General features: G+C 43.4%; 1 protein-coding gene across 2 annotated transcripts in view; it reads right to left on the bottom strand.

The window, feature by feature from the left end:
* LOC127571033 (poly(U)-binding-splicing factor PUF60-like) overlaps nucleotides 1–13,372 on the bottom strand; it is a 72,768-nt gene that overhangs the window by 38,051 nt on the left and 21,345 nt on the right. Inside the window, exons 5-6 of one of the 2 annotated variants that reach the window (XM_052017028.1) lie at nucleotides 1,522–1,587; nucleotides 50–211 (exon numbers count right to left, since the gene is read on the bottom strand). In XM_052017028.1, coding sequence (XP_051872988.1) covers nucleotides 50–211; nucleotides 1,522–1,587 — 228 coding nt within the window. The remainder of the gene's footprint in view (nucleotides 1–49; nucleotides 212–1,521; nucleotides 1,588–13,372) is intronic. The other variant, XM_052017029.1, reaches the window with a different exon arrangement.

The raw sequence follows: 13,372 nt of genomic DNA, 5'->3' as shown, positions 1-13,372 counted from the left end.
TACCCAAAAATGCAACACCGATATGTAGAAAGGCGAGAGAAATCAGAACCTTGTGCTTCATGGTGACGGAGTCCCACGACATATCGATGCTCTTGATTGGTCCAAAGGGAGCAAAGGCCTGCCGAATGGTATCTTCTCCCAGCTCATAGTAAATTGATCCAACGTAAACACGGCACATAATCGCCAATGCCCGCTGCCTCTGTGCTGCCATCTGATCCAGAGAGGGAGTGAAAGAAAACAGTAAGCATGTATAATAGCCAACGCTATCAGAACACCCTAACAGACAGAGTCTGGACAGTGGGACAAGTAACAGAGCAGTATTGCATGTGGTTAAGTATCAGGCCACATCTTTCAGGCAACTTTTACTGCTACACTACTGTATACAGATCTCAATAACAAGTGCAGTATAAAAATAGCTAAATGGAAAAAAGCTGTGGTTCATACCATCTGAAACAAGCACAGTTTGGCTTGGAAGCCATTTGAAGTTTGGCTTGATCTATTTTTTTAAACTTATACTTGGAATGTCACACTACGAATCTGTACATCAGTCGGGCGTTCTTATCACTAAAATGCAGTCTTTGTGCAATGCGGGCTCCGATAAGATTGGGGGGGGGAAAGAGGGGTGCGAGATCTTGGCTGCAGTCCCACATCCAAATATACTGGCTGCAGTTTCAGTCAGGATGTGGGATGGGTAGTGTAACACCAACTTCACTTTGCCCTACTGCCAGGAGAGAAGGGAATGCCAGAGCTGCTCGATACCTGAAATCAGAATCTTCAGCTGTGCTCATCCCTGGGGAGCTCTGGGCCAGGCTGGGGAAAGGAGGAAAAGGAGGCAAACAATGTCCCAAGGACAATGCAGGGTCCCTTTGTCAAGCAAAAAGTAAAAGGATTAGAAAGGGAGTTAACAGCTGATCACACAACACTGATGGTCAAAGAGAAAGCAGAGGCCGGGCCACTTCCCGATGGTGGGAAGGAGGCACAAAGCTTTGCTGTAAATTTGGAAAAGAAACAAGCATAAAAGGAAGAAAGGGAGAAAGAATTAAAAGGGAAAAAAAACATTAAAAACCGTCTCTCCACACACATCCCTACTCCCACAAAAAGTGCTGACATTACAGCTGTGGAAATTGTTCAAAAGCAGTTCAGATGTGATGAGAAGGGAAGCACACACAGACATGCAAATGTCACCTATCAGTGCAAGTTTCCTCAGAGCTTAGCAGCCTCACTTTCAAAATATACACAAGAGCCTAAACAACAACTTCCAAAAAAAATTCTCAACAGGGAAAGAACACAAGCCAACTTTATAATGAATATAAACTCCCACTCTTTCCTCCACTCCATCTTAACATGACATATTGGAATCTGCGATTAGCTGTGTGTCTGCACTGGTGTTTCTGCACCAGATATCCACCACTCCAGCAGAAATGCCAAAATCACTTTCTGTGGGCTTTTAACCAAAACAAATCACATAGCTCAAGACATTTTCAAAACTCCGTGTTAGTGCTTTTTGACAAAAGTCCCTACCTGATCTTTGGAGTCGAGACAATCGCACAGTTCCCAGCATGCCCATTTCCGAAAGGAACCCAGTGTCTGATGAGAGGAAGTCACTTATGAAAAAAATCTAATAAAGGCTTCTTTTAACTTTGAGGTGACAGTGTTATGGATGTGGGTACGCCAGAGTTCCCTCCAAGATTTTAAAAAAGTTAAGAAAATATCCCACTTTCTTATTTGAAAATTTTTATAAATGGTACAAAACCACAAGTGGATTTCTGTGTTTAGTGCACGAGTCCATAGCAAAAACTGTGTGTATACTGCACCCATGCATTGACACTCTGCATATCTGGCTGCATGCAATGAAGCCCCATTATTGTTACTGCTCCTACAAGCCTACTACCTTGTTGTGCCAGTACCTTCGATGACTTTGTACTGTCTGATCTCATTCCCTCTTTCCACCCCAGCCTGTAAATGATCAGTGTACTTAAACTTTGTCACCTTCCCCAAGTCTGGACATGCAAAAAGAGAAGACTGCACATTACAAAGATCACAAAATTTATAGCAGAATTACAAGTGGGTCAGGGAAGGAGAGAAATGGAAAGCAAGGTACCATAACTAGAAGCAGCAATAGGCCATTCAGCCTTTCATGCCTACTCCACTATTCAATAAAACCAAGGCTGACCTGCCTTACTACCATTTTCCTGCACTAACTACATATCCCCCAATTCCCTTAATAGCCAAAATTCTGTCCATGAATGGCTGACTGCTTGTTGATACTCCAACCCCAGGATTTAGACACTCTGGCTAGGGAAACATCAACTCCACATTTATACCAAGCACAATAGGAATTTTGCACAATTCAATGAGATCACCTTCATTTGACTAGATGTGAGAGAGAATAGATCCAGTCTGCTTCATACAACAACCTCAGTGCCCCCCCCCCACCCAAAGCAATCCCAGCAATCAACCTGAACCTTTGTTGTACTCCCTCTGTCACAAGGATATTCTTCCTTTGGCAAGGAGCCAGGCCAGTACACAATATTCCACACTGCCTCATCAGGGCCTACATAGCAATAGTACATCTTACTCTTGTACTCAAATCATCTTGCAACAACAACCGACATACTATTTGTTTTCTAATTGCTTGCTGTACCTACATGTCAACCTTCAGTAATTCTTGTACAAAGACACCCAGTTCCCTCTAAACACCACCACCTTTCCATCTCATGATTTAAAAAAAAATCCTCTGCCTTGCTACTAGTTTTCTGCCAGAGGAAGACCTCACAATTTTCTACATTATATTCCATCTGTCTACCACATACCTGTCCACTTACTTTGCCTGTCTATATCCTTCTGAATCCTCAACACACAGCTTTACATCACTAGAAATCTTAGATTCATTAGACTAGGTTCCCTATTCCAAATCATTGATTATAGACACTGAACTGGGATCTTACCACCGAATCCTGCAGCACCCCACTGTTAACAACCACCCAACCCAAAATGTTAACCAATCCTCAATCCACACCAGTGTATTATTGCCAATACAGTATTTTTTTAAATAATCTTGAGAGGTGGGGGCAAAATGTTCAAAGACTTACAAATCACTAGACAAAGGGATCCAAACAGAATGCAATCAGAGCAGATCTAAGGCTGCCTCCTCACTGCATAACAGCACAGGGTCATCATTGGGTGGGCAGCTGACAGCAACAATAAAAGGGCTTCTACAGAAAAGTTTTCACTATGAGTCCTCTTGGCACTTTTTTATGATGCCCACTCACCCCCCTTCAACTTTTAATCTACCCTGAAAAGATTAGGGACAGGGCAAGTTTACATAAAATGTCAAATTAGCAGGAACCCTGATGTACACACATACAGTTTCAAGTAAGCTCAATCTTTTTTTTAAAAAAAGGAACCCAGACTCTAATCAGAGACAGACTCTGGCTTGATATTACTGAGGTGACAAATAAAGAGGATGTGCGCAGACAAACAGTCAAAAACGAGTGAAAATTTCAAACATAATCGAAGAGAAAACACCCAGAACCCAGTACTTCCAAGTAAGAGTAAAGTGACTGGGGATCGAAGGGCAACTGAAAAACCAAAGGAAAATGAATGATGCACTGCCCAACCTGCTGGGAAAGTAATAACCACCCATCCCGAGCACTATAGCACACGTACATCCTAATTATCAAAAGGTTCTAAAAATCAAGAGACCAGCATCTCTAAAGTATGTTTCCATACAGCACAACAGCACAAAACAGGCCCTTCGGCCCACCATTTACAGTTGACTGCAGTTTCAGTTTACTGCAGTCCAATGTGGACTCCAGTTCACAAAGCAACACTCCAATCTCAGAAATCAGAACCATCCCAACACAGGCCGCCATTTGACTGCAATTCATGCCAAGCCTCCCGCAGTATCTGCTTGCTCCACCTACCCCAGCAGTACATTCCAGGCACCTACTACTCTGCGTAAAAATAACCTGCCTTGTAAATCTCCTTTAAACTTTCCCCCTCTCATCTTAAATCTATGCCCTCTACTATCTGACATTTCCATCCTGGGAAAAAGACTATCTATGCCACTCGTAATTTTATGTATTTTTATCAGGTTGCCCCTCAGCCTTCAACACTCCAGAGAAAACAATCCAAGTTTGTTCACCCTCTCCTTATAGTTCATACTCTCTAATCCAGATAATATCCTGGTGAACCTCTTATGCATGCTTTCCAAAGCCTCCACAAGTGAACAGTCAAATGAAGGGTTTTCTGCCCTTTGCTTTAAATTTGTGCCTTTTGTCCCTGAACCATTAGTTAATGGGAACAGCTTCCCTCCATGTTCCCTTGCCCTTCAACCAAACCAACCCTTAAATTTTACCTCCATCTAGGAACACAAACTTTTCCAATGTAGCTTTATAGCTGAAATCCAGCATCCCTCAAACCATTCTGGAACATCTCTCTAGCCTCCTTCATACCTGCGCATCCTAAATTGCAATGAATAGAAATACTCCAGCTATGACCTAATGTGTTTTATAATTTGTGCATAAATCCTCATATACCAATGGAACAAACTGTTTGCAGTCCTGCAAATATCTGTAAAACAAACTGCTCCACAATGCTACTCAACATCCAGCATCCTTCAGTATGTTTAACAACAAGATTCCAAGGCAGCTGTAGGAGGTTTGAGAGTCCATGCACTAACAAAGGAAAAAGGAACAAGAAACCAAATACAGCCCACACCTTACCACAGTCTGAATATCTCACATTTTGGAGTGTGCGTATTGTAACCCAGTGGCTTACAAGCATACACTACAGTTCAGCAATTCATTAATCCTGAGTGCACCATTACAGCTCAACAACAAATTAATCTCAAGAGCGTACAATGCAGCTCAACAGCAAACTAATCCCAAATGCATATATCAGCAGCTCAGTGAATTAGTCAGGAGTGGCTACATTACAGCTTGACTGCGAATGAATTCTGGATTCGTAAATTACAACCCGGTGATGAATTAATCTCAAGTACATTACAACCTTGTGATGAATTAACCCTGGTGCATAAACTCAGCAATGAATTAATCCTGGGGTGCACATATCAGCATCTATGTACAATATTTCCACTTGACATAGGATGATGATCTTTTGACCAAGTCTATGCTGGTGAACTTTCCCATTCCTTTACCAATTTTCCCTGTAAACTGTTCTCCCCACATTCCCATCAACTCGCCCCAGATTATACCACTCACTGACATACCAGGAGCAATTTACAATGGCCAATTTACCCACCAACCCACACGTCCTTGGGACTAGGAGGAAACCAGAGCACCTCGGGGAAAGTTGATGGTCACAGGAGAACATAAAGCATAGAACAGTGCAACACAGGACAGTCCCCTTTGGCCCACCACATATGTGACGACAACAATGCCAATTTAAAGTACCTTAAATGCCTGCACATGGTCAATACCATCCCAAACTTGTTCATGTACCTGTCCTAAATGCCCTTAAAAGGTTCTATGGTATCTGTTTCCACCACCTCCCCTGGCAGCACATTCCAGCCACCTACCACTCTTGTACAAAATCAACCTACCTCACAAATCTCCTTTAAACTTTCCCCCTCTCACCTTAAATCTATGCCCTCTGCCACATGACATTTCCATCCCAGGAAAAAAAAACTATCTACACCTCTCATAATTTTATACATTTTTTTTTAAATCAGCTCTCCCCTCAATCTCCAACGCTCCAGAGAAAACAAACCAAGTTTATCCAACCTCTCCTAATAGCTCATACCATCTAATCTTGGCAACGTCCTGGTGAACCTCTTCTGCACCCTTTCCAAAGCCTCCACATCCTTCCTATAATGCAGTGACCAGAAATGCACACAATACTCCAGCTGCAGCCTAACCAAACTTCTATACAGCTGCAACATGATTTACCAGCTTTTATACTCAATGCACAGATATTACCACCTTATTTACTGGCGTTGTCACCTTCAGGGAGATTTGAACTTGCACCCAAGATCCCCCTGTACATCAGTTCTCCCAAGGGTCCTGCCATTTACTACAGACTTTCCTCTTGCACTTGAACTCTCCAAGTGCAACACCTCACGTCACCCACTGCAACTACCCTACTGAATTTAAATCTTTCCATAATCTGCCAACATATTTGTTCCTCTCTCTCCCACAAGCTATTTGGAAGCCCATAGGATAACCCCACCATAATGAATGCACCTTTATTATTCCTGAGCTTTACCCATATTGCTTCACTCAATGAGTTCTCCAAGATGTTCTCTCGAGGTGCAACTGTCACATTCTCCACGATCAGTAGTGCAACACCCCCACCTCAGGTTCAATTCCAGCTGCTGTCTGTAAGGAGTTTGTACATTCCCCCAGTGTCTGCAAGGGTTTCCTCCGGGTGCTCCAGTTTCCTCCCACATTCCAAAGACGTACAGGTTAGGAAGTTGTGGGCATGCTATGTTGGCGCCAGAAGAGTGGCGACACTTGTGGGCAGCCCCCAGAACACTCTATGCAAAAAGATGCTTTTCACTGTGTGTTTCGATGTTTTGCATCCCTCTATCACACTGCAAACATTTAAACCCTGGAATGTTGAACTGCTAGTCCTGCCCTTCTCTCAACCAAGTCACAACATCACAGTTCCATGCACTAATCCAAGCTCACAAGTTCATCATGCAAGCTCCACACAGACAACACTGGAGATCAGGAATGAACCCGGGGTCACTGTAGTTGGAAAGTACCAGCTCTACAAGTTGCACCACTGTCACTCTCTGGAATCCTGAGAAATAATCCCACATACATACCGTTCAGATGAGCTCCGTCGAGGGGCATCAACCTGAAGCTACTCTCTCCACAGATGCCGCATGATCCGAGTATCTCCCAGTAGTATTTCATCCAAAACACTGTGGCTCATATGTTCACTCACACCAAGTCCCTTCACCAACTTTCACCATGTTCAATGACCCAGGCTGATGCTTGGTCAGCCAATAATGGCTTCATTTTTAAAATTTCAGCTCAATAATTTTTTTATATATAAAGTATCCCTCCATGGAATAATGTGCATTCCCAATTTTATTCGGTTCACCATCAGCAGTTGTGCTTTCTGCTTCCATACCCTCAGTCCTGGAACTCGTGACCTAAATCTCTGACCCACCTCACAGTTAATTTCTCTCATTTTGGCCAAGGTAAAGGTAAGTGGTTAGAAGGGGTGGGGGGGGTGACATTGCTAATCAGGGATAATATCACAGCTGCAGGAAGGGAGAACATCATAGAATGATCATCAACTGAGTCAGTGTGGGTGGAAGTCAGAAACAGGAAGGGAGCGATCACTCTATTGGGAGTATTCTATGGGCCCCCAAATAGCCATTGGGACACTGAGGAGCAGATAAGTCGGCAGATTTTGGAAAGGTGCAAAATAACAGCTTTGTTGTCAGAGGTGACTTCCCCAATATTGATTGTCACCTCCTTAGTACAAGAGGTTTAGTTGGTGCAGAATTTGTAAGGTGTGTACAGGAAGGATTCCTGACAGTGTATGTAGACAGGCCAACTAGAGGAGAGGCCATGCTAGATCTGGTATTAGGCAATGAACCTGGTCAGGTGAAAGACCTCTCGGTGCGCAAGCATCTTGGGGATAGTGACCACCAGTCCCTGACTTTTAGCATAGCCATGGACAAGGATAGGAGCAGATACTATTGTAAAGTATTTAATTGGGGGAGGGCAAATTACGATGGTATTATGCAAGAACTTGGAAGCGTGAACTGGGAACAGATGTTCTCTGGTAAATGCACCGCAGAAATATGGAGGGTGTTTAGGGACCACTTGCATGGGGTTCTAGATAGGTTTGTCCCGCTGAGACAAGGAAAGGATGGTGGGGTGAAGGAACCATGGTTAACAAGAGAGGTGGAAGGTTTAGTCAAGAGGAAGAAGGAAGCATACTTAAGGTTTAGGAAGCAAAAATCAGATAGGGCTCTTGAGAGTTACAAGGTAGCCAGGAAGGAGCTTAAGAAGGGATTTCGGAGAGCTTGAAGGGGACATGAGATGGCCTTGGTAAGTAGAGTTAAGGAAAACCCTAAGGTTCTACACTTACGTGAGGAACAAATGGATGACTAGGGTGAGGGTAGAACCGCTCAGGAATAAGGGGGGAAAATGTATCTGAGGCGAAGGAGGTAGGGGAGGTCCTAAATAAATATTTTGCTTCAGTGTTCACCATGGATAGGGACTTAGACGAATGTGAGGTTAGCGTAGAACAAGCAAATGTGTTGGGAGCATGTCGAGGTTAAGAAAGAAGCAGAGTTGGAGCTACTAAAGCATTAGGTTAGATAAGTCCCTGGAGTCAGACAGGATATACCCAGGTTACTATGGGAAGCGAGGGAAAAGATTGCTGGAGCGTTAACGATGATCTTTTGAGTCCTCCCTGGCCACAGGAGTGGTACGGGAGGATTGGCAGATGGCAAATGTTATTCCACTGTTCAAGAAAGGTAAAATGGATAATCCTGGGAATTGTAAGACTCACTGGTCTATATCAGTGGTGGGCAAACTATTGAAAAGGATTCTTAGGGACAGGATTTATGAGCATCTGGAGAAGCATACTCTTATTAGGGATAGTTAATATGGCTTTTTGAAGGGCAGGTCATGCCTCACGAGCCTAATAGTTTTTTTTAAGCAAGTGACAAGACAAATTGATGAAGGTATTGCGGTGGATGTATATATGGATTTTAGCAAGGCATTTAACAAGGTTCCCCATGGTAGGCTCATTCAGAAAGTTATGAGGTATGGAATCCATGAAAAATTGTCTGTGTGGATTCAAAATTGGCTTGCCCACAGAAGGCAGAGGGTAGTTGTGGAAGGGGAGTATTCGACCTAGAGGTCAGTGACTAGTGATGTTCCTGAGGCACTTGTTCTGGGACCCTTGCTCTTTGTGATTTTTATAAATTATTTGGATGAGGAAGTGGAAGGATGGGTTGGTAAGTTTGCAGATGACATGAAAGTTGGTGGTGTAGTAGATAGTGAAGAAGGTTGCCATAGGTTGCAATGGGATTTAGACAGGATATAGAGCTAGGCAGAGAAGTGGCAGATGGAGTTCATCCCGGAGGAGTGCGAAGTGATACACTTTGGAAGAACGAACTTGAAGACAGAGTACTTGGTTAATGGCAGGATCCTTAGCAGTGTGGAGTAACAGAGGGATCTTGGTGTCCACGTCCATAGATCCCTCAAGGTTGCCGCACAGGTCGATAGGGTTGTTAAGAAGGCGTATGGTATGTTGGTCTTCATTAGCTGGGGGATTGTGTTCAAGAGCCGAGAGGTAACGTTGCAGCTCTATAAGACTCTGGTCAGACCACACCTGGAATATTGTGTTCAGTTCTGGTCATATTAGAGGAAGGATGTAGAAGCTTTGGAGAGGGAGGTTTACCAGGGTTGGAGAGCATGCCTTGTGAGGAGAGGTTGAGCGAGTTAGGGCTTTTCTCTTTGGAGCAACAGAGGATGAGAGGAGACTTGATAGAGGTATATAAGATCATGAGAGGCATAGACAGAATGGACAGCCAGCATCTTTTCCCCAAAGTGGCAATGGCCAATACTAGCGGTCACCCATTTAAGGTGTGTGGAGAAAAGTTCAGGGGAGATGTCAGAGGTAGGTTTTTATTACACAGAGAGTGGTGGATGCCTGGAATACACTGCCAGGGGTGGTGGTAGGGGCCAATACGATAGGGTCAGTTAAGACTATTAGATAGGCACATGGACGAAAGAAAAATATGGGAGGCGAAATGGAGAGGGGGATAGATTGAATGGGGATATTATTTATATAGGTCAGCACAATATCGTGGCCCAAAGGGCCCGTACTGTTCTAAGGTTTTGGTTGCCTGTTCTAAAATTCTCTTGTGTGGCACAAAAAGAGTCATTATTTGCTACTGTTCATGAGAAGCAACCCAAGAACACGCTAAACAGAAGGTTTCGCTTTTAGAATTCACATGTACACATCACAAGTGCAAGAGCTGTTCCAGGAGGCCACCCTGCACCCATATCTAGGGTGCATATACCTTACAAAGTCAGATGTACTTCAAGCAGTCTGCACCATTTTTACACTCCATTTTGGCTGAGATTAAAACATCTTCCACTGAACCCACTGAATTATGCACACTGCCATAGTATAACTGTTTAGAATACCTCACAGAATACCAAAGTATGATATTCTCCAAGGGTAGCAGCAATTCAAAAGTTATTAGCCATCATTCTTTCAATCCTGAAGAGTTTGCTTTAGCAATATCGACAGCACTGAAGACCATTTACTTTAGGTTTAACATTATGCCATTACAGCCTGCAAAACTTCATCTGGCAGCAGCTGAAGATGCATCAATCAAACCAAAAAAACTCAGTATTCCACCCTTAGAAGTAGTCTCTGTACGTTTAGCTGGCAGTGCTTTAGTGGGAGGCCTTTGCTGACTAGCCCCTACACTGAAGGGCTGGATCGCCAGGTGTCACAAGTGAGAAACAGACCAAGAAAAGTGAACCCAGCACCCAACGAGCGGAATTCTCTCAGTAATGTTCAAAGTTAAAATGGATGAGCTGTCTGTGAAGTTACTGAGGGAACAGATTACGACTTATGAATGGACAGACAGGTGAACAGCAGCAAAGAGGTGTGTGGGAAGCATACAGCAGAGGGAAAAGGGGGGGAAATCATAATAAGAATGTGCTGTCAGACCAGAAATGAGAAGGAACTGGCTTAATAATCTGCATCTCTAAGCCAATCCTTCCCTTACTCAGTTTCTGGCAGGAATGACCACCACCATATCGTCACAGAGTTATACAGCACGGAAACGGGCCCTTTGGCCCAACTCGTCCATGCCGACCAAGGTTCCTACCTTATCTGGATCCAGCTGCCTGTATTTGGCCCAGATCCCTCTAAACCTTTCCTAATTGAAGAATCTTGTGGAGTTCACTGCATTAGCCAAACACTCAACTTATTCTACCCCTGGCCATACTCCAATCACAAGAATACATTATCTAATTCCTCTCAATTATCCTACACCACACCCTGCAGCAACTGCTACCATCTAATCTAGATACTCAGGCACTCTGATGTAGCTGTAAATTTACTTTTTTTGGAAAATACAGAAATGAAGAGGCGAGACCATGAGTATGTATAGACGTGGACATAAGGAATTTTCAGCATATGAAATACCAACACAAATTGAATATCTATGCATTGAGAGGGGGTTCCTGATATTGCATATTCTAATAACCACAAAAATTTGGAAATTGTTTGGTGTCCTTATTTGAACCAGACACTATCATTGTTAGGAAAAGCATTTATTCCTGAAAGAAAATAAAGTTCAAGTTTAGGACCAGAATACAGGGGTGGAAAATTTCACAGCATTCTCAATAGTACCGGGAGTAGCTGAGTAAATTGAAATAATGAATGTCATGCCACGAAGAGGCATCTGTCGCACTACCAATGAAAGTCCCAGAAATGGGAGAGCTCAGCAAGAACTCTTGTTACAAAAACCCAATAGTTCAACACCAATATTTTGACAAATCCAGGATCAACACAGGATAAATGTTCCACCCCTGGAATCAAAATTAAATTAAGGGTTAAATGTGTAAAAGTGCACACATAAGCAGAAATACCACTCATCCATTATTATACTTAATGACAATAATCCACATATGTTCAGGGATAACCCTTATGGATGAAGGGGCACATTACAGAGGGCAGATGACACCACATAAACTTCACTGTTTCAACAAGCACTCTTGCAAAAAAAAATGTAGACACTTCAAAAGCAGTGAAATGAAAATTTCATTTCATTCTCGGCATAGAGAAATACAAATCCCCTCCAATCGGAAATGTGCGGATCTTTCAGAAATCTGCTTTTGCAATGCTCCACTAGGGAACAGCAAAGTCTAGAGATTGCTCAAGCAGCCAAAGTCACACAGAACCCATTCAACATTGACAAGAATCTTAGTAAATCCATTCCCAGAATAATTATTTTGAAGGATGACGACAAATGGACAATTTATCTACTTAAAGCTAAAACAAACAAGACCAATCACTGACTGCATAGGGACGTAACTAGGGCTCAAGTAACCAACTGTGTTTCCCAGGGATCCAACCACCAATTGTATAAAAAAAATGCTTGTTGAAGACCACTAACAGCAGAAGAACAATGTTATACACAGAACTCACACAGAAAGATCTTGGGGTGTTATTTGGACTGGATGTCTATGACCAGTGGTGGGACCTCTGTTGTTTGCAGTATGTTTTGGATGAAAATGCAATTGGACTGATTAGTACAAAAATTGGTGGTGATGTGCGCAGTGAAGGTCGTCAAAGGGTTCAGCAAGATATAGACCAGCTGGAAACGTGAGTGGAGAATGGCCAAAGGTGTTTAATCCAGACAAGTGTGAGGTGTTGCATTTTAGAAGGTCAAATGCAAGAGGAAAGTAAACAGTAAACGTCAGACCTTTAGGAGCACTGATCTGCAGAGGGATCTTGGGGTGCAAGTCCATAGCTCCCTGAAAGCGGCAACACAAATGGGTAGGGTGGTTAAGGCAGCGTACAGTATTCTTGCCTTCATCAGTTGGGGCACTAAGTGTAAAAGTTGGGAACTCACATTACAACTGTATGATACTTTGGTTAGTCCACATTTGAAGTATTGTGTGTGGTCCTGGTCACCACATTACAGAAAGGATGTGGAGGGTTTGGAGGGCGCAGTGGAGGCTTTGGAGGGTGCAGTAGAGGTTCACTAGGATGTTGCTGGGTTAGACGGCATGTGCTAGAAAGAGAGGATGGTCAAACCTGGGTTGTTTTCTCTGGAGTGTCAGGGGCTGAGGAGTGACCTGACAGAAGTATGTAAAATTATGAAAGGCATAGGTATAGCAAATAGTCTTTTGCCCCCAGAAGTGGAAATGCCAAATTCTAGAGGGCACAGGTTTAAGATGACAGTGGGGGGGGGGGTGGGGGCAGGGGTTTAAAGGGGATTTACAAGGCACTTTTTTTTCCCTGAAAAAACAGCGGTAGGTGTCAGGAACACACTGCCGGGGAGTGGTAGAAGCAGATACGATGGTAATGTTTAAGAGGCATTCAGAGTCAGATGAACAGGTAGGGACAGAGGAATACGGATCACGTGCAGGCAGGATGGATTTAATTTGGCATCACGGTCAGCACAAATAACATAGACCAAAGGGCCAGTTCCTGTGCTGTAGTGCTCAGTTTCAGTGCTACACGGATGCCTATAAAGAGAATAATTCTACATACACTGCCATAAATTTCAGTAACTTTACTGAGATCTTGCAATGCTACACAAACAGCTTCACTACTGCTGCTTCCTCTATCCTCCCCCAACCCTGAAAGTGGCAATACAGGTAAACAGGGTGGTGTAGGCAAC

The sequence above is a fragment of the Pristis pectinata genome, chromosome 5, assembly GCF_009764475.1.
Source record: "Pristis pectinata isolate sPriPec2 chromosome 5, sPriPec2.1.pri, whole genome shotgun sequence".
Classification (NCBI taxonomy): Eukaryota; Metazoa; Chordata; class Chondrichthyes; order Rhinopristiformes; family Pristidae; genus Pristis; species Pristis pectinata.
The sequence above is the reverse complement of the archived record's forward strand: the minus strand, read 5'-3'. Positions and strand labels throughout refer to the sequence as shown.